General features: G+C 36.2%; 1 protein-coding gene across 1 annotated transcript in view; it reads right to left on the minus strand.

Moving 5' to 3' along the window:
• Window positions 1–24605, minus strand: part of ptpn20 (protein tyrosine phosphatase non-receptor type 20) — a 47066-nt gene that overhangs the window by 17900 nt on the left and 4561 nt on the right. Inside the window, exons 8-40 of the mRNA XM_073833887.1 lie at window positions 24405–24558; window positions 24235–24306; window positions 23913–24087; window positions 23288–23423; window positions 21028–21166; window positions 20790–20942; window positions 20430–20615; window positions 19298–19457; window positions 18857–19100; window positions 18667–18767; window positions 18240–18317; window positions 17523–17630; window positions 17328–17444; window positions 16537–16736; window positions 16336–16437; window positions 16164–16257; window positions 15492–15577; window positions 12999–13188; window positions 11272–11477; window positions 10856–10951; window positions 10318–10772; window positions 9812–10124; window positions 8848–9018; window positions 8590–8764; window positions 8287–8497; window positions 7829–7866; window positions 5722–5805; window positions 5114–5178; window positions 3112–3273; window positions 2854–3028; window positions 1379–1464; window positions 1005–1078; window positions 341–489 (exon numbers count right to left, since the gene is read on the minus strand). Coding sequence (XP_073689988.1) covers window positions 341–489; window positions 1005–1078; window positions 1379–1464; window positions 2854–3028; window positions 3112–3273; window positions 5114–5178; window positions 5722–5805; window positions 7829–7866; window positions 8287–8497; window positions 8590–8764; window positions 8848–9018; window positions 9812–10124; window positions 10318–10772; window positions 10856–10951; window positions 11272–11477; window positions 12999–13188; window positions 15492–15577; window positions 16164–16257; window positions 16336–16437; window positions 16537–16736; window positions 17328–17444; window positions 17523–17630; window positions 18240–18317; window positions 18667–18767; window positions 18857–19100; window positions 19298–19457; window positions 20430–20615; window positions 20790–20942; window positions 21028–21166; window positions 23288–23423; window positions 23913–24087; window positions 24235–24306; window positions 24405–24558 — 4955 coding nt within the window. The remainder of the gene's footprint in view (window positions 1–340; window positions 490–1004; window positions 1079–1378; window positions 1465–2853; window positions 3029–3111; window positions 3274–5113; window positions 5179–5721; window positions 5806–7828; window positions 7867–8286; window positions 8498–8589; window positions 8765–8847; window positions 9019–9811; window positions 10125–10317; window positions 10773–10855; window positions 10952–11271; window positions 11478–12998; window positions 13189–15491; window positions 15578–16163; window positions 16258–16335; window positions 16438–16536; window positions 16737–17327; window positions 17445–17522; window positions 17631–18239; window positions 18318–18666; window positions 18768–18856; window positions 19101–19297; window positions 19458–20429; window positions 20616–20789; window positions 20943–21027; window positions 21167–23287; window positions 23424–23912; window positions 24088–24234; window positions 24307–24404; window positions 24559–24605) is intronic.

Consider the following 24605-nt stretch of genomic DNA (forward strand, 5'->3'; position numbering starts at 1 on the left):
GAATTACTGTAGACTTACATCACTTACACTCTTAAAAATAACGGTTCTAAAAGGGTGTTTTTGCAGAGATGCCATAGAAGAACCATATTTGGTTACTGGCTTACTGACATTTTTGGTTTCCCAAAGAGCCTTTCAGTGAACAGTTTTTAAAAGAACCATTTTGAAGAACATTAAAAAAATCTAAAGAACTTTTTTCGACTATAAACAACCTTTTCTGCATTTGAAAGCATCCATGGATGATCAAGGTTCTTCATAGAACCTATGCTAGTAAAGAACCTTTATTTTTAAGAGTGTATATGGTGAAAAATATGAGATATAAGGATAATGTAGTTTCATTTACCTGTATGGGGAACAGTTTCGGGAAGCAGTGGCTGAGAAGCATTGTCGTCATCATCACCATCCTCTTCTTCATCACTGCTCCAGCCGTCTGACTGGCTATGCTCTGTTTTCATGGCAGATTTTTCTAGATGCTGCTTCTGGGGGTCTGTCCTGAAGGGGGTACGGGGCAGGAATGAGCAGAGACCTTGACCACATTGCTATGTTCCGGGGCCTGTTATCATGCAAGGCTGATTTTCCTGCGATTTTTCCACCTAAAATGTAAAAAAGCTGCTAATTGCAAGTGCTACGTACTATAACAAGTGTGGCTTGTAGGCCAGCGTAACTAGAAGCCAAAGCTGTGATTATTGGGCCTGTATTTCATTAATGACTCTTTAGTGCCTCCCTGTGGTGAGTCCTTTTGAGAGCTATGTTATAAAAACCCCCAGAAACAAAACAAAACAAAAACTGCAATGAAATTCAGTCCTTATGACCTGGTTTATATTCAGTCACAACACATTGCAGATTTATAGATAAATAGACAATTTTATTGTGGTTTTAGATCAGTAATTCAGAACAAACTTTCAGGTATCATATTGTACAATACACTTGCAGCACTCTTGATGTCAAATTTAATAGTAGCAGCAGCAGCATCAACAAAAATGTGAGAAAAACTCTGTGAAACTCACCTTTCCTGTAGCATGTCCGTAACTCCCAGAGATGGACAACACCTCTGACAGGTAGGTGTACAGTTTCGACTTTCCTACAGGCAAGAGATAGATAGAAAGAGAAAGAAAGAGGAGATAGGTGATAAGTTAACTCTGCTCGGGACACCCTTACTGTCATCTGAGTTTCGGCGGTTTCCTCTGAGAGAAATTGGAGGCGGTGCTAATTAATTTTATGGTGAAGCTTTCTAGGTGCTGGAGCTTGTCACTTATTAGATTAGCTTTTTGTCTACTAATCTGTTCTGGGACGGGCTTTCAGTTCACTGGAGAAAGTCATTGTTTCAGTATTGTAATTTACAAGTTCAATCTTAATGATAGTGGAACAAAAAAAATGATACCTGCTCACATTCCCCTCCAACACCAGGACATTCTGAGGTCTGGAAAGACACACAGTCTGCATGCGTTTCTGTTTGTGTTGTAATATCTGCAAATGAAGTATTACAGCAGGAAAAGACAATTATAAAACAATAGAACTATTATCTCAGTTTCTAACAAGTGTCAGTTTGAACAATAGAGTTTTTTAAGCTTGTTTTGATGTCTATGTCTAAAAAGTGTGACCAATATAATGCCAGAGTTTGAGTCAAAATTGTCCTTTTAAATGTGATGTAAAAAATCAAACCAAAAAAATAACATAACAGTGTAAATAATTAATCTAACTGATCAAATGAATTGCTTATATCAAATTATTTTGAATTCGTCACATTTGAAAAAATATTTATCATAATTAATTACTCTAAATAGGTTAGACATCCTGCAATATACATAATATAATGACAAATGTTAACAAAAATATTGTGAAACTTTATTACAATTTAAATTCATTTTTTTCTATTTAAAAAATATTTTACAATATAATTTATTTCTGATGATTTTTCAGCAACCATCACTCAAGTCCTTAGTGTCACATGATCCTTCAGAAATCATTCTTACATGCTGATTCGCTGCTTAATATTTTTTAGATTAGATTATTTAATAAATGGAAATTAAAAACAATATAATTTATAGATTAAATCTTCTGCAACAGTATAAATGTCTGTCACTTTTAATTAATTTAAAGCATCCTTGCCGCAAAAAAACATTAATTTCTCTCTTTCTCTCTCTCAAAAAAATTACTGACCCCAAACTTATCATTTTATCAAAAAGTAATATATTTCAGATACATTTATTTTATACTAAGTACAGTTCAAAAATCTATTAACATATTTACTGACTTATCGCTTGAGACTTACTGATATAAAAATTATAATTAAAATTTATTTGGAGTACTACTTGTGGACTTTTTTTAGTACAATCAAATATACTTTAGTATATCTTTAGTTGAACTTCAGCACTACATTTGCACAATTAAAATGCAATAAGTACAAAATTAGTTGTTCCAATTTAGCAGACTTTAAGTATACCAGTTTAGTATAACAAAAGTAGAATTTCAGGATATTTTTTATTAAGTACATACATATGTAAATGTATTTGCAGTGTACTGTACTTAGCATGAAATAAATGTATTTCAAATACATTTTAGTACATTAATTTTTCACTATAGGGTATGAACGGAAGTGTATATTTTACATATTTTTTACATATTTAGTTAAAATTGTCAAAAAGGAGCTGATAAAAAAACATTCTTATCCACTAAGAATACTATTGTTATTAACTGCCCTACTGTATTTATTCATCCACCAGTCAATACATCAGTTATAAGTTATATTTTTTAGGTTTAATGATAAATGTTAAGTGATAAATGATGCTGCCACTCTGACATCACACATGAGCGATAAGCCACAGAGCGGGGTGTACGTGTATCAGGCTTGCTGACCTGCAGAATTTGATGTGTTGAATTCCTGAGAGGCCTCAGCAGGGGAGCTGGAACCAGAGCAGGTTGACATGGGCAGGATGTCCCTACATATCGTCAGCTGAACAGTGCCCTCTGCCTTGCGCAAAATATCCACAACTTTACCGTGGCTCAGTCCTGATACAATGATGCCATTCACCTGTACAACAAACACACATCTAGTACACCTCCAACATACACAGTTATCAATGAAAAATCATTGAGCGAATGATTTGCACATACCTCCAAAAGAATGTCACCCACTCGGAGGCGACCGTCCTGCTCGGCCACACTCCCACAACAAATATCCTTCACTCTCAGTATGCTCCCATTGACCCCGCCCACCAGAGCAAAGCCCAGCTCACCTTTCTCAGGCTTGGTGAACTCTACTTGGAGGATGCAGCTCTAGAGAAAAGAGAGGAATGGGAATGTTCAGGGCAAACACTAAACACTGGGGGCTTAACTCACCGCACACAAATACAATTTGGCTCAAATCTGATCATTAAGACTCTCTGTTCACACGTCATTTGTGATCCTGGACCACAAAACTATTCATAAGTAGCACAGGTATATTTGTAGCACTAGCCAATGATATTTTGCATGGGTCAAAATGATCAATTTTTCTTTTATGCCAAAAATCATTGGGATATTAAGTAAAGATCATGTTCCATGAAGATATTTTGTAGATTTCCTACCGTAAATATATCAAAACTTAATTTTTGATTAGTAATATGCATGGCTAAGAACTTTATAGGCGATTTTCTCAATATTTCGATTTTTTTTGCTCAGATTTTCAAATAGCTGTATCCCGGAAATATCCAAATGTTATCCTATCCTAACAAACCATACATCAATGGAAAGCCTGTTTATAAACTGACTTCTTCTATGGCTTCTGCCTCTTCGATTTCTACTTCTTTGACTTTTTCTTCGACTTCTACTATGGTTTCTGCCTCTTCGACTTTTTCTTTGACTTCTACTTCTTCGACTTCTATGATTTCTACCACTTTAAATTTTTCTTCAACTTGTAGTTCTTCGATTTCTTCTACGGTTTCTGCTTCTTCGACCTCTACTTCAACTTCTGCCTATTGGGCTTCTAGTTCCTCGATTTTTCTTCAGCATCTGCCTCTTCGGCTTTTTCTTTGACTTGTACTTCTTCTTCAAAAAAAATTTCCACTTCTAGTTCTTCAATTTTTCCTTCGACTTCTATTTCCTTGACGTTTTGTTTGACTTCTTCCATGGCTTCTGCCTCTTCGACTTTTACTTCTTCAACTTTTTCTTTGACTTATACTTCTTTGACTTCTTCTATGTGTTTTCTGCCTAGGTTTTTCTTCTATGGTTTCTTACTTGGTTTTTCTTCGACTTCTTCTTCAACTTTTTATTTGACTTATACTTCTTTGACTTCTTCTATGGCTTCTGCCTTTTCGATTTCTACTTCTTCAACTTTTTCTTTGACTTCTTCAACTTCTTCTATGGTTCTATGGTTTCAGCCTCTTTGACTTTCAAAAAATGTGAGCCTGGACCATAAAACCAGTCACAAGGGTCTTTTTTTTGTGATGAAATTGGATCCATTTGCTCAGATCAATCAATTTTCAGTATATCTACACTAGTGTTTAAAAGTTTGGGGTATATAAGATTTATTAATGTTTTTTAAAAAGTTGTCACTTAAAGTTGTTTACCAAGACTGCTTTAATTTGATCAGTAATTTTGTGAAATATTATTCCTGTGGTGGCAAAGCTGAATTTTCAGCAGCCATTTCTATAGTCTTCAATGTCACATGAACCTTCAGAAATTATTATAATATGCTTATTTGATGCTCATGAAACTTTTCTTATCATTGAAAACAGTTGCGCTGTTTAAAATTTTTGTGGAAACTGTGATCATTTACTGTCTCTTGACCAATTTAATGCATCATTTTAAAGATAATTTTATCCATCTTGACATTGTGTGCTGTATTCATATAAGCAAAAGATACATTTAACACATTTAAGAATATACTGTGTTCAAAACTGCTAACTTATTTACTATGTTGTGGACTGTAAATGAGTGAATGTCACCAATCACTTAATGAAGAAAGAGTAAAAATGATCTACTCTTTTTTTTTTAGGGAAGGTTTAGTGTAATATTAATGAATTATGAATCTAGTGCTGCTGATGATTACATTTAGAGGAGAATGACATAGATTACAAAGCAAGAGTCATGTTACAGCCTATGTCATCTGCCTAAAACAAGGCCGAGGGACAATTACCTCCTGCTCTGATGTGACAGACAGTCTTTTCCTGAATTGCGTGGCACTGTCAGCGACAGGTTTAACTGTAACAGAAATATGAGAAAGATTTAGTGTCAAAAACAATTCTACAACCAAAACGAAAGAATTTTTAGACGCATTTTTTTTTCATTTACACTGAACATTCAACAAATGTCAAAGTTACAAAGTTAATCAAAAATAAAGACAAAGTCAATCCAAGTATCACATCAGCTCTTATTCTTCCTGCTAAATGAGAAAACAAGTTCACAGCAAACTCACGAATGTCTCCCTCCTCCGCTGCCATTTCGGGGGGAGATGTGTTGATGACCTGCTCTGTGCTACTGTAGGTAAACTATGCTTGCCTTTTGAAGCTCATTCGGACCTCCTGGCTAGCAGTCTCCTAGCAACTCGGATGCCCACTAGATCAGCCGGCCTTTATTCGTCAGACACAACGAAAGCGCACTTTGATCGGCCAGAGGAGGCCATGTCCCTTGCTAATAATTAATCCTGCACCCGCTGCCCTCTGAGCAGGACATGCCATGTCTGTCAACACAGATCTAATGCCACAACTCCCAGACAACAGAGACACAGGAAACCAAAGGCTTTACCATCAGTAAGAGTCGCCTCCACGTCAGGGGACATGGGCTCGTCGAGGCAAGGAAAGACTTTTTTCTCCTTCCATTCAAACATACCTAATGTGGAGAAACAGTAAGGAATAAATGGATGTTTGTGGTTTTAAATATGTTACTTCAGAAATCAGAGTTTGTTTCATACAGTGCCTTGTGAAAATATTTATACCCCTTTTTTTTTCACATTTTGTTATGTTGCTGCCTCAGGTTAAATTGCTTTAAATTACTTTTTCCCCCACATCAGTCTACAGTCCATACACCATAATAGCAAAGTGAAAACAGGTTTTTAACATCTTTGAAAATGTATTAAAAATAAAAAACTTAAATGATTCCATTGCATAAGTATTCATATCCTTATCAGGAACACTTCAAATTTAGCTCAGGAGCATTCAAATTGCTTGTAGATGTTACTACACTTCAGGTGAAGTTAACCTGTGGAAAATTCATTTGAATGGTTTGAATTTCATTTGATAATGAAGCCTTGATGTCAGAGATAGGATTATATGGAGAAGAGTTCAGAAAATGTTTTGCTGCATTGAAGGTTCACTGAAGCATGTAGCCTCTATAACCCTAAATGGAAGAAGTTTGAAACAACCAGGACTCTTCCTAGAACTGGCCTCTTGACCAAACTGAGCAATTCATGGAAAAGCACCTTGGTTAGAGTGGTGACCAAGAACCTGATGGTCACTCTAGTTGAGCTCCATGATCATATGTGGAGATAGGAGAAACCTACAGAAGAACAAACATCATTGCAACACTCCACCAATCTAGCCTTTATGGCGGTGTGGCAAGACTCAGTCCTCTCTTTAGTAAAGACACATGAAAACACATTCAGAATTAGCAAAAAAGCACCTAAAGGACTGATTAACCTCAATTCCAAGCATCATGTTTGAAGGAAACCAGACACTGCTCATCACCTGTAGAGTACCATCTCAACAGTAAAGTGAGGTGGAAGCAGCGTCATGATGTGGGGCTGTTTTTCAGCAGCAGGGACTGAGGGACTGGGCAGAAGGTTCACCTTCCAACAGGACAATGACCCTAAGCATACAGCAAGAGTGGTTTATAGACAACTCTGTGAATGTCATTGAGTGGCCCAGACAGAGCCTTGGCTTGAACCCAATCAAATATTTCTGGAGAAACCTGAAAATGTGCATCTGCCCCCATCCAACCTGACAGAGCTTGAGAGGTGAAGAGGTGAGGAGAAGAATGGCAGATAATTGTCTAATGCTGATGTGCAAAGCTTGCTGCACCATACCAAAAAGATCTGAGGCTATAAAGGTGCTTCCACTAAGTACTGAGTTAAGGGTATGAATACTTATGCAATGTATTTCAGCATTGTATTTTGAATAAATTTACAAAGTTGTGACAATTCATTTTTTGCTTTGTCATTATGGTGTATGGAGTGTAGATTGACGTGGGAAAAAGGAATTTAAAGCAGTTTACATGAAAAAAATGAAGGGGTATGAATACCTTTGCAAGGCACTGTATATATATATATATATATAGAGAGAGAGAGAGAGAGAGAGAGAGAGAGAGAGAGAGAGAGAGAAAATATTTGTGTTTATGAATAGCTTTTAATTTCCTTCATACTTTTTGTATTAACTCCAATGTGCGTATCAATATGAATAAATGGTGAAAATTCTACAACAGTAATTGAATTCAAAACCATCAAATATTTTTCAGGACTGACACAGTGGGTAATGCTGTCTAATAAGAGTTGACACGCTTAAAATGAAGCAATGTTTAGTGAAGCGTGCTATGAAAGCCTAGGCTGCTCTGGAAAACCACTGGAGCAGCTCTCTGCCTCCTTTCTGTCACTTCAAACTAGACTAAAACACGTCGAACATGACTGCCCTCTGCAGCCCAACCGAAGCCTTTACACCCCCAGAGCAAAAAAACAAACAAACATCCCACTGACAGCTGGAGCAGTTACCTGGCCCATGGGAAGGTTAAAGTCTCTATGTAACTCGGTATAATCACAAGACTTAATAATAGCACCAATCACACTCTCAAAGTAAACAAATAAATAATAAACATAATTACAACCAATTATTGCTGTAACTGAAGTAGATTTGCTCAGACATACCATTCCATTTATCTACTGGTATTACAGGTTGATCATCTCTGAAACAAAAGAAAACATTTAATAAAAAGTTACAAAAACTGATACTTTATATAATAATTAATGTTTAAACAAATTACAGTCAAAACTAAATTTATTCAGACACCTTTAACACCTTTCACATTATCAGTTTATTCACTATAGTTTAGAAAATGGTAATAAAACATGACAAGAACTCAAGAGTTAAACTGTGTCAGAACAAATTCATCTTGATAATATTAGATAACTTTAAACGAAAGGTATTGACAAAACATGGTCAGGTCAAAGCGTCAAATACATTTTTTGTCACAGTTTACTTTATTTTGCTATCCTCACTTACATAAATGAACTACAGTGTCATGCACCCACTAGTAAGAAAAAAAATCTAAAATTTTATCTGGTGTCTAAATAATTTTTGGCTTGACTGTATACTCCGATCTCACCTCATGGCTTTGAATCTGACTTTGCGTGGTGCACTCTCACAAACTTTCACAGCATCCTCCAGCGTCATTCCCAGGGTGCACTTCCCACATATATAAACAATCTTGTCATTAGGCTGGATGCTGCCTTCTTCACTAGCAGGGGAGCTTAGCACCACCTCCTGGACATAAATTCCCTGCCACTTGCTGCCAATACCTCCTGTTAGCTTGATACCTGCATAGACAATGTTTTTGTTGTTTTGTTAAAAAATTCATAAAGTAAAACAATGTTATCCTGGTTTCCCCTATTATAAAACATTTTCTCACCCAGTTGTCCGGATGGAGTCTTAGGTATGATAATGTCCTGGAGGGTGTCAGGAGGTGGTGGAGGGAGTAGATTTTGCACAGCTCTGCCCAGCACCATATGCAGTCTTTTGGGAGAGGACCTGAGGATGCTAATAGCCACATCATCTGTCACGTTGGTCACATTGTGACCGTTTACCTGAAAAATAGAAGGAGATAATGCCAATCCAAATCACTGACAAACAACTGATAATGTTATTATTGGTAGAAAAAAAACTGTACCATGACAAGCCTGTCTCCTGGTCTCAATCTGCCATCTGCTTTGGCTGGATTATCCAGGACCTCCTGGACATAAAAGCAGTCGTCTAGTTTACTCCTGGTTATTGTAAAACCGAAACTGCCACACCATGATTTGGTCAGTGAGACAGTCATTTCAAACTCCTTCAACATGTCCTAAAAGAAGAAGAAAATAGATGGTGAACAACATGGCTATGCTAGTTCACCAGCTAGAAGATTAGGATTTAAAGGGATAGTTCACCCAAAAAATGAAAATTTTCTCATTAATTACGCACCCTCATGTCGTTCCAAACCAGTAAGATCTTCGTTCACCTTCGCAACACAAATTAAGATATTTTTAATTAAATCCAAGAGGTTCCTGACCTTGCATAGACAGCAACACAACTGACATGTTCAAGGCCCAGAAAGGTAGTAAGGACGTCATTAAAATAGTCCATGTGACAACCTTCATTTTATGAAGCTATGAGAATACTTCCTTTGTGTCTTTGCTGCATGTTCAAGAAAATACCATGAAGAGAAGAAACTGCAAACAGATGTGTTTTTTTGCGCACAAATTATTACTATAATATAATATTCTCGTAACTTCATAAAATTAAGGTTGAACCACTGATGTCACATGGAAGATTTTAATGACGTCCTTACTGCCTTCCTAGGCTTTGAACGTGGTAGTTGCATTGCTGTCTAGACAGGGTCAGAAAGCTCTCGGATTTCATCCAAAATATCTTAATTTGCAAGATCTTATGGGTTTGAAACGGCATTAGGGCGAGTGATTAATTACAGAATATTCATTTTTGAATGAACTATCCCTTTAAATAAACAAATAAAATAAGTAGGTAGTGAATTTTAACATCATGGAACAATAAATAAAAGTAAACTAAACTAAAAAGCACTGATATTTTTGTTAATCTAAGAGTTTGTACATCTATAGGCAAATGCAACCAGACTTCACCCTTCTGGGATCTTCATCATCTTCTTCTTCATCATCATCCCAGCCGTTGTTGCTGCTGGCTAAGGGGGCGGTGAACTGAACAGGAGATTTTACTGGGGATGATGCTTGAGTTGCTTGCTGGTAGGATGGAGGTGTGCTTAACAGTGATGGAGAAAGGGCTGGTGGAAAGGGTGGTTCATTGGAAACAGCAATGCTGCTGCTTGGAGGAGAGGGTGCTGTGGTGGTGATGGTCAAGTATTCCTCATCGGCTATGACAGTCAGTCCATTAGCTGTGAAACTTGTCAAGCTCTCTTCCACACCTTCAGCTGTGTGACTGTGATAACAAGATAACAAGTCATATTTTAGTTTTTCTAGACCATTTTCGAATGGTATTATATCTCAAGCTCTTTATTTTCAAAACCCAAAAGAAAAGTTGATTAATGATTAAATGACACATTTACATTTAATGTTGGGAACATACTGATCATTTTATAGATCATATCATTTAAAAATAAACAGGCTTGTACCTGGTACAAGCTGGGACATGGTTGGTTGAGACGGTATCCTCTTTTGACTCTTGCTGATGGGATGTAACTGCTGTTTCAGGGGCTGCTGGAGTTGTTGCTGGGTTGGCTGTTGTCACTTTAACTGTACTTGGTGTTGGGGGAGGAGTTGGGGATGGGGCTTTGTTCTCAGGCCCCTCCCCCAGTATGGCATGAGGTTTTGGTTCTCCAGAGGATGGACGTGGAGGTAACGGTGGAGGTAGGGGTGGTGGGGCTGATATAGACGTATCCACCAGCTCAGTATCTGGTTTCGGTTGGGTCAAGGAGACCTCCTGGGTTTTCTCTGGGGAAACTTCTTTATTTAGACCCATCTCTGTCCCCCGCTTCTTGAGGAGTTCACTGAAGTCAGGGGCAACAGTCCTCGTGTGCAGGTCTAGAGACCTGGATCTTAGTGCACGGGCTGGAAAAGTGTCAGGATTCTGTCCAAAAAGAAATGTGAGTTTGAGAAAAATAACATGTCAAAATTAGATTCATTGCCAGTCATGTAGAGAAAGGATGTTACCAGAGAGGTCTCAATATTTGTATGTTCATCCTGGGGGGGTCTGCAGATTGACAGCCTGATCTCAGATGGAGATTTTTGGATGAGATGCAGAACTTCCTATGGTGATAGAAAGACATACACTACTGTTAAAAAGTCTGGAAAAAGTCTTGAGTCTGTAATGCTCATCAAGGCTGCATTTATTGGATCTAAAATAAAGTAAAAACAGTAATATGTAAAATATACTAATATATTAACAAGTCTGTAAATATATTACATTAACAGAATTGTTAATGTACAAATAAATATTTGTATACAAATATACAAATACTGAACCTCAGTACTTCTGTAAGTTATTTGTCTCTCACTCTACTTTAATGTTTAATGTTTAATTAGATCTTAGATCTTGGAATGCTGAATATAAGTAATACATCCTTTACCTCATAGGAGAGGCCTCTGACAGGTTGTCCATTAACAGCCAGGATTATGTCTCCCTCCTTTAGAAGCCCACAATCCGCTGCAGGCCAACCAGAAAAAAGGCTCTTAATATGCACTATGCTGCCCTCATCCGGACCCAGTTCAGATATGATAAAACTGAACCCCAGGCTACCGAGACTCTTCTGTAGTGTCACCTCCAGAATGTTATCTGCCACAAAGAAAGAGCAGAACTCCCTCAATTTGTAGTTTCTAATCAGTCCAGACAAATAAAGATATTTCTGATGACCCTGCATAGACAGTAACGGTACTACCATGTTCAAGGTCCAGAAAGGTAGTAAGGACATCGATAAAATAGTCCATGTGACATCAGTGGTTCAACAGTAATATTATGAAGCTACGAAAATACTTTTTGGCCATAAAAATTAATAAATAAAGGTCCTTACTACCTTTCTGGGCCTGATAACATGGTAGGACCTGTGCTAACTATGGAGGGTCAGAAAGCTCTTGGATTTCATCAAAAAAATGTATTTGTGTTCCGAAGATGAATGAAGGTCTTACGGGTTTGGAACAACATAAGGGTGAGTAATTCATGACAGAATTTTCATTTTTGGGTGAACTAACTTTATCCATCAAGTACACAAATGAGTCTGAATGATTTCTTTACTGGTTATCATATTCAGCTTATTTATATGCTGTTATAGTATTAATTGATCACTGAAATTCAATTTTATTTTTATATTTTCAGTTTTCATTTTAATTTCAGTTGAGGTTTTAGCAATTTTGTATTGTGCTTTTGTAAGTTTTATTAGTTTTTGCATTAAATATATATATATATATATATATATATATATATATATATATATATATATAAATTATAAAAAAATATATATTAATTATTTTTATTTTTATTTTAGTATTAGCAGTTCTAAAACTTAAATTTCCAATTATTTCAAATATTTTCAGTCAGTTACCAAGGTAAAATTTCTCCTTTTTTATTTTTTTTAAGTTTATCTAATTTATCTAACTTTATTTTTTTTATAGTAATTTTATTAATTGTTCAATTGTCAAATGTTTTAAAATAGTTTTAGTTAACAACAACACTGGTCGTATGACATCAGAAAATTTGCAATATAGTCAAAAAGACTATATATATTTATGGTGCTTTTGCAGCTCTTTTATAAACTTGACATCCCTAGACCTCATTCACTTTCATTATATTCATTATAAATTTTGACCATGGACCACAAAACCAGTCAAAAGGGTCAATTTTTTTAACTGAGATGTATGCATCATCTAAAAGCTGAATAAATAGGTTTTCCATTGATGTATGGTTTGTCAGGATATATGACATATTGGGCCGAAATACAAATATTTGGAACTCTTGAAAATTGCCTTTAAAGTTGTCTAAATTATGTTCTTAGCAATGCATATTCCTAATCAAAAATTAAGTTTTGATATATTTATGGTAGGATATTTACAAAATATCTTCATGGAACATTAATTAATATCCTAATGATTTTTGCCATAAAAAACTGGCAAAACATATGCCAGTGCAAAAATGTTATTATTATGATGTAATGTATACATAAAAAGGAATGTTCCTCCAGACAAGCTCTAAATTTGTCTGGGTCTTTGAGTTACACAGGTCTGGCAGCTAGCACAGTGTCGCTGTCAAATTCAGTTGAAATGTTTTGCAGTGTTTTCTCCCCCTCTCTGATACCCGTCTCACCATCTGACACAAAGCTGAAGTCCTTGGCCCTGACAGACAAGGGCGTTTCCATGGTCACATCTCTCCTCAGGGGGGTGGGCGTGCTCTGTGCACTGAGGGGTGAACAAGATCTTTGTCTCTCCAACGTGGACGAGGCACTGTAAGTGTCCAACACCACTGGAGGCTCTCGCTCCAGAACCAGGCTCACCACCTGAAAATAACACCATCATTAAAACAACACGTCTTCTCAATTTATCACATCAGCTGCATACCTATAGTGAACATACTCACGTCATCAGTCTGCTTAAGTGCTTACCTAACCAGTGCGTGTGGCTGAAGATCATGTGGCTGGTCAGCTTAAGTGTAACAGTGTGTCAGTATGACGACGCAGGGCTAAGCGTCATACCACTGAAAATCTTATTAGCCCAGACAAAAATAACGCCAAACACATATGCTTTTACAATCGTGTGTCACTTTAAATCTTTCTTTTGTGCTGTCTGAGAACCCGTAAGACACAAGGCTTGCTTATGTTGTTGTCCTAAAGCAACTGACATGCTGAAAAGAGGAGCAAAGGCCCTTCAGACATAATGTGACCTTCGGCTCGCCCTTGTGATAGAGTTCACATCTACAGCTTTTACTTCTCAAAATGTCAACTAAGATTAAATGAAAGTAACTGCTCTTTAACTGTTTGCAAAAACAAACTTAAAGGGATAGTTCACCCAAAAATGAAAATCATGTCAGTAATTACACACCTTCATAAGACCTTCATTCATCTTTAGAGCACAAATTAAGATATTTTGGATGAAATCTGAGAGCTTGCTGACCCTGCATAGACAGCAACGGAACTGAAACGTTCATGGCCCAGCGGAGACTGACAAGAAAGAGAAGAAATTGTTGAATAAAGATATTATTTTTGTTTTCTTTGCGCACAGAAAGTATTCTCGTAGCTTCAAAACATTACGGTTGAACCACTGATGTCTATGGACTATTTTAACAATGTCCTTACTACCTTTCTTGGCCATGAATGTGGTAGTTGAGTAGCTGTCTACGCAGGGTCAGAAAGCTCTCAGATTTCAACAAAAATATTAATTTGTGTTTTAAAGATGAAGAAAGGTCTTATGGTTTTGGAACAACATAAGAGAGTGAGTAATTAATGACAGAATTTTCATTTTTGGGTGAATTATCCCTTTGATGAAAGTTCTCTTCTACTAAAGACTGAATTGTGTTTTTCATAAAAACTAAAAGGTTAAAGCAGAATACACAGAGTTCACGCAGAGCTAGACAAGACGAGCATTTGAGGTCAAAAAGTATATAAATTGTCAATTTGTTCAGAAAATGAATGATTGTTTCGCTAGATAAGACCCTTCTTCCTTGGCTGAGATCATTTAGAGGCATTTGAAGCTGCATTTAAACTGCATTTTGGAAGTTCAAACTCATGGACACTGTAGAAGTTCACTATATGGAGAGAAATCTTGAAATGTTTTTCTCATAAAACATAATTTCTTATGGACTGAAGGAAGAAAGACATGAGAATTGTGGATGACAAGGGGGTGAGTACATTATCTGTAAATTTTTGTTCAGAAACAAAACATGAATGAATTTTGGAAATGCTGCCTTGGCAGCTAACACTATATTGCCAAAAGTATTGGGATTTCTAATGAACAGGTTTGACTACTTTAGTAATTTCCATGTGTACAAATCTTAATGTTTAAGCATATAATGATATTCTATGGAATTTTGTGCTTCTAATTTTATAGCAATAGTTTGGACAGGACCCTTTTCTATTCTAACATAACAATGCCTCTGTGTACAGTACAAGGCAAAATTCTAGAAGAAATTATTGATTAAGTCAATGTAGAAGAACTTGACTGGTCTGCATAAAGCAAAGTCCTAATCCCAGCTGAACACCTCTGGTGTGGCTTTAAAAGCAGACCTTGAGCAAAAAACTCATCACCAAACACCAGTGACTTGTACATATGGGTATAGTCATTTTAGACACTTCCAAAAATGTTGCAAGAGTGATAGAAATACAATTTTTTAAATACATGAATTATGTTTCCATCTTTACTGCCACAGTTTTGAAAGTGCCCTTTTCTGTTCTAAAGAAGGGGTGTCCCAAAACTTTTGTCCATATAGTGTATGTACAAGTCATTGGTTTTTGGTTTTGGAGTTTTTGGCGCAAGATCTGCATTTAAAGTCACTGGAGGTGTTCAGCTGGGAGTAATGGATAAAGGTTCTTCCACACTGACTAAATCAATCGTTTCTTTTTGAACCTTGCCTTATACACAGAGTCCTGTTAGAATAGAAAAGGGTCCCGTCCAAACTGTTGCTACAAAATTAAAAGCATACAATCCTCTAGAATATCATTGTAAGCTTTAACATTAAGATTTAAACTCATGGAAATTACTAAAGTTGTAAAGTAAATGAGTGTCAGTGTCATACTGTGGGATCAATTATATTACATAAACGGATGTGATTGTATCACTCAGAAGTAAAGCAAACACATGTCAGTACCTCCCCCGTCCTCTTCAGGCACTCTACCGCCTGCCTGTGTGTGACGGCACGCAGGTTACAGCCGTCCACCTCCAGCAGCCTGTCACCTGTCACATAAACAAGAATTCATTAAGCTGTCAACACCAATCATGCGTCACAACCAGTCAGGATGTTGCATATTCATGCTCATTAGCATGTGGGGAACACATTTGAGTCATATTTGTACATCATCAAGGAAATGACAAATATGCATAGAACACACTTAAAAAACGGAACCACTACCAGTTAAAAGTTTAGGGTCAGTAAGGTTGTTCAGAAAGGACGCATTAAATTGATCAAAAGTGACAGAAAATTTACTCATTTATGAATACTGTATATTTATAATGTTACAAAAGATTTCTATTTCAAATAAATACTGTTCTAGAATGTTCTATTCATCAAATAATCCTGAAAAAATTTACTATGGTTTGGCTGTTGAAAAATCAATATTCAAAAAGAAAATAATTGTTTTAAATTATAACTTTTTTTTTTTCAATATTACTGTTTTACTGTATTTTTAATCAAATAAATGCAGTCTTGGTGAGCATGGGAGATTTCTTTCATTTTACTGAACATCATCTAACAGAAAGCCTGACTAACAGAATATTTTGAATTGAATATCAGGTTTTATAATTGATAAAAATGGAACTTAACCTATCTGTATTCTTCCATCTTGATCTGCCGCTCCTCCTGGTATCACGCTTTTGATGTAAATTCCTCCATGATGTACATTAGTGTTGATTCCCCCCTAAAAATCATTAAAAATATTATCATCCTTCACATTTTAAGATTCAGAAATTGAAATGAACACCGAGTAAAAACTCACAGCAACGCTGATTCCCAAACTGCTGTTGATCTTTCTGAGCTCCATGTAGATTATGTCACCTGGCTTTGAGTTGAAGCTGGAAGAATTATTAAACATTCTATCCTGCATAGGATGAACAATAAAAATAATTTGGTTAGTTTTTGTTCATGTCAGAAGATTTCTAATCAGCTGGACAAACTGCATCACTGTAAATATTCACACCTGAATATCCAGAATCCGCACCACAGGTATGTGCAGCCTTTTGCCCATTTTGGGAGCCATGATGTTGGAGAGGGTCTCCTCCAGCTCCTCCATCACAGGCCTGTACTCTGCACTCAGGGTGCTCTGAGAGCCAAATCCTTTTTCCAGCACCATCCCTAAATTACTTGTAGCCAATGAGGACTTACTGTCCCGAAGATCCTCTACTCAGAAACAAATGAAAATATGTTACCTGACAATGGTTAGTTTTCTTAGTTTTAAATATAAAGGTGACCCTGGACCACAAAACCAGTCATAATGGTCAATTTTTTGAAATTGAAATTTGAATAAATAAGCTTTCTGTTGAGGTATGGTTTGTTAGGATAGTACAATATTTGGCTGTGATACAACCATTTGACAATCTGGAATCTGAGGGTGCAAAAAATCTAAATACTAAGAATGAAGTTCTTAGCAATGCATATCACTAATCAAAAATTAAGTTTTAATATATTTACGGTAGGAAATTCACAAAATATCTTCATGGAACATGATATTTACTTAATACCCTAATGAATTTTGGCATTAAAGAAAAATCGTTAATTTTTACCCATACAATGTATTTTTGGCTATTGCTACAAATACCCGGGCTACTTAAAACTGGTTTTGTGGTCCAGGGTCCAGGTAATTCTTATCACCAAATGTAATTGCAAAAATAATTTTAATAGTAATAATGTACACAGTTCATCTTTATTAGTGTAACTATAAAGACAGATAATGAGAAATATGCAATTAAGTGATAGAATATGAAGACATACGTTTGGGTTGTGACACTATGAGCTCCACTTCATCTGGGCTGCTCTGCAATATGGCTGCCGCTATATTAAACGTCACCCCTTCTAGACTGATCTTATTCAGAGAGATCAGCCGACCACCTAAACACAAGCAAAAGAAACTGAAAGTGTGTTTTTTCTTTTTTGTCAAAAAGAGGGAAATGTATTTTTTTTTTTTACCTGGTCTGATTCTGCCATCCCTATCAGCTGGTCCGTCGGGAACAATGGATGCGATGAAAATTCCAAGATCTAACTTCCCTGTGTTGTCCTCTCCAACTATTACAAAACCTTTTCATCAAAAACGATACATCAGCATGATCACAGTTAAACTGCCTACTATTCTTCAGAAAAACCCTTCAGGTCCCACGAAATCTTCGGTTTTCTAGCCTTTTGTGAATTTGAACCCTTTCTAACAATGACTGTATGATTTTGAGATCCATTTTTGACACTAAGGACAACTGAGTTGCATATGAGTCCCTCAGTTGTCCTCAGTGTGAAAAGATGGATCTCAAAATCATACATTGTTAGAAAGGGTTTTTTTCTGAAAAATACCAGGCAGTTTAACTGTTCAGAACAATCAAGGGACTCATGAACAACTATCACTAAACAAAAAAACACAGCTGTGGATCATTCAGGTAAGAACACAGTATTCAAAATCAAAGGGATTTAAACTTTTGAATGGGGTCAATTTTATAAATTCAGCTAATATTTTCTCTTGTGGACTATATGTAAACATCTTTCATGTGAAATATCTTATTCATGTCAATACTAAATAAACAATAACATTCATTTTGTATGATCCCTCTCATTTTTAGTAAAATAATTAACATTTTGCAGAACTTTTGACCTCGACTGTACTTAACGTTATATAAAAGATACTTGTTTATTTTCACTCACCGAAACCAAGTTTGGGGTCTTTCTTTAAAGTAACACAGATGATTTCTCTTTCTGGGGTAGTCCTTGTGGGTGTGTCCACTAAAAAAAGAAATAAAAATACAATATTAAAAAAAACAATTATAATAAATAATACAAATTAAATATCCAATTTATCATGTTATACTGAGAATAACTTAATTGTTTTTATGTGTTTTATGACACATGCTATTGAGTTGAAATGTTTCCTAACGTAAGATTAGAAAAAGTCATGAAGTAGCTATTAACTTTTATTAAAATGATTTTCTTTCTAAGATCCTAAAAAGATGTGGGTTAAATATTTACATTGCAAATACTAAAAATATCATTATCGTATAAATATCCACTAATCATTTAAAGTCAAAGCTTTAAAATTAAAGCCAGAGAGAAAATTTACAGTTTCGCTGTTTACCTCTTATAGACGAGGTGGTGGAATGAACCTCGGAGTCCTGCTTTTGCAAAGAGACATTGGACATGATGCGATAGACTGGAGGGCTATAAGTTTCTGGAGGGCTGCACACAAGAAAAATCAACATGATACGATATATATTTAGTCTCACACTGTGATTTGAATGATGGGCAGAGCAGATCCATTAACACACCTGCTGCTTAGGCTCTGGTCTTTCAGATCACTTGGAGTTCTTGGCTCAGGAATGTAATTTACTTCATTCTGTTGCTGAATCCGAACTCCGATCTTTGCTGACAGGTCATCGCAAGACTTGCTCATGGAGTCATTCGGTAATGCATTCAAACCAATATTGTTGAGCACAATCTCAGAGCAAGACAGCCTCTTTATCTGATTGTGTCGAGCACGGCATATTGATGTATATTTTGCCACGCTGTCATCTAGGATGAAATATAAGAGTAATAATTGAATACAAGTTGACAAACTAACAAACTAATCATTGTAGATAATGAAAATGATCAACTAAAAAACATGCATTGGAAAAGATGATTTGATTTGAAGGAAAAAAAAGAATTAAAAGGACTGTATATTTAACTTCAAATGGCTCTGTACAGTATAAAGAAATAATTCCACACACCTGAGGCTAAACAGTAGGTCAGCTGACGAGAGGTCATCTCACTGTGAAACTTGTGCTGTGCTGAGCAGAGGCTCAGGAGGTACTGTGCAATCTTTGAGCTCTCTGTCACAAACGAATGCTTCTTCCCACTCGGGCTGCACTCAATGGTAAATTTTCGTCTCTATGACAGGATTAATGGAAAATGATTAAAACCTTAAAGGGGAACCCTTTGTATTAACACTTGTATGGCTTGATATAACGTAAATTATGTCTCTTACTAAAATATGTAATATGAAACCAATTATTTAAAAAATCAACAGTTTTATACTCATTTTGAACTATAGAGTGCGCTATTATTTCGATGAGGTCAAATGGTTGCACTCTGTGATCTACTGGCACTACCTGTTGCTATTATAACCACAACACAACTACACAATATTACAATAAAATAATGATACAATGACCACAGCTATTGAAAGAGCCAGTTCATGACAGGGTATGCTGAAAAACTCCCATCTCATTTTCTCCTCCAACTTCAAAATAGTCCTATATCACTGTTTTACCTTTTTTGTAAAGGGCGTTTGACCTTCTTTGCATGTTCACTTTGTAAACATTTGATAGATACTTCTGCAGCGATGTAGGACAATTTTGAAGTTGGAGGAGAAAATGAGATGGGAGTTTTTCGATATACCCTTACTGTCAAGATGAGCTTTTGAAGTTAAATAAAAAGTATATAAATTGTAATTTTTTTTTTAGAAAATAACCGATCGTTTTGCTACATAAGGCCCTTCTTCCTCGGCTTGGCTGGGATCGTTTAGAGCCCTTTGAAGCTGCATTTATACTGCATTTTGGAAGTTCAAACTTGAGGGCACCAAAAAAACTCCACTATATGGAGAAAAATCCTGAAATGTTTTTCTTAAAAAACATAATTTCTTTACGACTGAAGAAAGAAAGACATGAACATCTTGGATGACAAGGGGGTAATTATATTATCTGTAAATTTTTGTTCTGGAAGTGAACTACTCCTTTAATACCCAGGGTTCTCTTTAACCCAAAACATCATGTTGTTGTATTTAAGTTCAAACAGAATGTTGCTAGATTTCATAAAGAAGACCTAAACAAGTTAAATAAGCCACACAACTAATAAACTCACACTTGTTGAGAGACTGTCAGTCTCAGTCCAATGAAACCGGCGGCTTAACAACCGAGAATTGTTCTTGACTTCATAAACCAGAATTCCTTTGGCACAAATTCCCAAAACCAGCTCTCCAATAATAGGTTTCCTTTCACGGGCAACTCTGTGGAACAGCACTCCGTACTCTGGCAGCTGCTGTGCAATCTAAAAAGGTGAGAAAGACATATTAGGTACTGACAACATACGATCAAATAGCCAGATCTTTGAACAAAATTACTATTATACTGATCCAAGAGTTTATTTGTTCTGTTGTTTAGTTTTATAAGCATTACAAGTTTATAGAATGAGTCACTCTAACAGAAGGCCAAAATAAAGAACCTTTAAGAACTCCATCTCAGCCTCCTCTGGAAGCATGTGGGCATTATTGGCATGTAACCTTGGCAACTCCTCTCTTAAACAGGGCAAGGCCACTTTCTCTATGACTCTCTTAGAGATGTACTGCTCCATTTGGTAATAGTTCTTCCCATAAACCTGAAAAGGTCAGTGTGATATCTCAATATACTGTACAAAAGTTGGATCTGTTGAAAGTTCAGGAGTTCATTCAAATCTCACTCACTTCAGGCATGTAATCTCCAAACTCAGCCTGCAGTGCTAACGCAGCAAGAAACAATGCAGTTTCCTCATTACAGTACACTCTGTCCTCCAGAATGTCCCTCCTCAGCTGGAGATAGTATTGGTGTCGTGTAAGTCTATGCCTTTAAAAATAATTCAACAAAAACAGTGAGCATTAGAATAAAATGAGTAGACTTCACTGCAAAGTATTAGGTATAATGCATATTAAAGACCACATGAAATCACTTGACAGGTTTTTTTCTCTCGGAAGAATCACATTAAGACTTCTTTAAATGTGTTCAAAAGTTTGGGTTCAGTAAGATGATTTTTCTTTTCAAATGTTTTTGAAATGTCTAATGTCTCAGTATCATTGCTGAATAAAACTATTCATCACTGACTTTAAACTTTTGAAAGGTAATGTTTATGCACTAAGTTTGTTTTTGGAGTACACTAGTATATACATTACAGTCAAATGTTTTTGAATTCTCTTCCACTCACCAAGCCTGCATTTATTTGATCCAAAATAGGGCAAAAGCAGTAATATTGTGAAATATTTTTACTATTTAAAGGAACCGTATGTAGGATTGTGGCCAAAACTGGTACTGCAATCACTTTCAAAATACTGTAGAACGGTGTATCCCCTCCCCCTCCCCCCTGACTCGAGGTTGCCAGCTAAGCTGCAGGATCCAGCAGGAACGTAGGCTGCTACAAGGAGCTTCCAATGGCAAGTGACGAGTCCTACACAGTAATTTTTTTTCTTCTGTTAATTATGTTTATGCTTCATGAGAGATGTTTTGCGAAGTAATTATGTATCGCAAAAATTTACTAATGGCGATTAGCCAAATATTTCGTAAAGATGTACTATAATACCACATTTCAGTCGGAACACAGATTGTTTTCATACCCTGCTAGTGGTGCGATATAAAGCTTTTTATGAACGCATTTAGCACGGGCGACCGTGGAAAATCCATTGTGTACGGAAGCAAAGTTAGTCAAACATAGATGAATCTTACCTGTCCAGGAGAAAATTAGCAACGTTGGCGCCTGTCTTCAAATTCTTCTCCGTTTTCAGCTGTCTCCATCTTTCAAAGGCATCTCCTATACAAATCCTTGTTTTATTTCGGACTTTGTCACGACGTATTTCAGATTCATAGCGAGGTCTTTTAGGTTTCGTAACGTTATACATGTTTTATCCGACACGTTCGTAACTGCAGCTGTAACTAGAGCAGAGCTGGCAACCCGGATGACGAAACTCTACTGACTTTGTGATTAGTAGATAGCTGGAGGGTGGAGCCTCAGACCAAAACACAAAATGACAACAATAACATCAGTTGTGGGCTACAACTTTCACTTTTAAATGACAATATCCTGGCCGGACCACTGTTGTCAGTGATATAAGTATTTGAAATGAACATGATTTCTTAATGTCTAGTGACATGTCAGGGCCATTTTATGATTAACTGAAATAAATTTCTTACATACGGTTCCTTTAAAACAATAAATAAATTTGAATATTTTAAAATGTAATTTATTCTTACGATCAAAGCTAAATTTTCAGCGTCATTACTCCAGTCTTCAGTTGTTCTTCTGAACCTTCTATTGATTAAAGAAACCCCCAAAAAAATTTACTCAGCTGTTTTCAACATAATAATATGAAGAAGAAGAAGAAGAAGAAGAAGAAGAAGAAGAAGAAGAAGAAATGTTTTTGAGCAGCAAATCAGCATTAGAATGATTTCTGAAGGATCATGTGACTTGGAATAATGCTGCTAAAAATTCAGCTTTGAAATAACGGAAATAAATTACATTTTAAAACATATTCAAACAGAAAATGGTTATTTTAAACAGTAAAAATATTTCTTTTTTCTGTATATTGGATCAAATAAACGCAGGCTTGGTGAGCAGAAGATACTTTACTCAGATACTCAAATCTTACTGTTCAAAAACTTTTGGTGGACATTTTGCCTGACCTCAAACCTGACAGACATATACTAAAAACCACAAAACTCTCGGAAACTCTCTGATATCATTCTCTGATCTATCTAAATATCATGTATATGCAAATTGGCCTAGAGACAGATTGTTAAAAGTTAAACTACTTTTAATTTTAGCAACAAGTTTGTAGAGCGGCGTGTCATGTGTGAGGCATGGCACATGTTGCGAGATGCAACCACAAATGCCTGTCAAGTGCATATTTACACAGAAAGCAGTGCAGTGAAATGTAAAAACGTTATTTGTGAATGGAAGAAAGTAGAAAAAATACATACAATATATAGGCGATGTCATCAGGGAAAAATTTGACACGGAGAAAAAGTGTAAATGTTGCAGAAGCCACTTTCTTCCAGTAATCTGGGGCAACCTTTGAGATTTTTGTCTCAGGGTCCAAAAAGAAAAATTCACCATCTAAACAAGAAAAAAAATTCATTAATGGTAATTCACTTATGCAAGTTATGCATTATACACACACTTGAGCCTTTTATAGTCATTAGAACCACACAATCACACAAATGTATATGTGATCCTGGACCACAAAACCAGTTTTAAGTAGCACGGGTATGTTTGTAGCAAAAGCCAAAAATACATTGTATGGGTCAAAATTATCTTTTTTATTTTTGTTTTATGCCAAAAATCATTAGGATATTAAGTAAAGATCATGTTCCATGAAGATATTTTGTAATTTTCCTATGGTAAATATATCAAAACTTAATGTTTTATTAGTAACATGTATGCTAAGAACTTTTGGACAACTTTAAAGGTGATTTTCTCTATATTTAGAGTTTCTTGCACCATCAGATTCCAGATTTTCAAATAGTTGTATCTTAGCCAAATATTGTCCTATCTTATCCCTTATGACTGGTTTTGTGGTCCAGGGTCATGTATATAAAGACTTACCATCAATGAAAGCAAGGCCAAAATAAAAGTGCTCCACAAGATTAGCATGAGCCACAACCATATCAAAGACATCTCTCCCATGGGACCTGATGTCACATTTCACTGCCACACACTGTTCATTTGGCATGATCACGTTAACCTCCCTCTGAGACAAGCCTGACTTGCCTTTCTTTGACTGTATTGATCGAGAGAGAAAGGGAGAAGAAGCTAAATACACAAAGACACAAACTTGGCAACCTTAGTGCAGTAAAGCAAAACAGAAGTGCTGAATGCTTAAAACTGAAGTGCATTATATATCCCAAAACACTACAAAACAGTTTACCACTATAGATCCCGGCAGTTCTAAAACTATTTGAGGTTCATCAAGCATCCTGGTAAATTCAGGTCCAAGACTCTATAATTAAAACATGGAAACATGTCATTAGCAACTAATAAGTAAGCACAGGATGCAGAATACATTTTATTGTACAGCACAGATGCTAGGCACATTACCTTAGCTTTCTTTTGGGAAAGGCTGACTGTAGACTCACTAACAGTGATGCAGGGACTGGAAGGTCGGGCTTCACCCTTTTTGGGAACGTTAAGGCATGTACTTTGTGACAGCCAACAACTTGTGCTTCGTCTGTGGTGAAGCCCCAGTAGAATTCTGGGATAGCATTAGAGATTGACATTAACAGCACTAATAGGTAACAG

This window comes from Garra rufa, chromosome 2 (genome assembly GCF_049309525.1).
Source record: "Garra rufa chromosome 2, GarRuf1.0, whole genome shotgun sequence".
In the NCBI taxonomy this organism is placed as follows: domain Eukaryota; kingdom Metazoa; phylum Chordata; class Actinopteri; order Cypriniformes; family Cyprinidae; genus Garra; species Garra rufa.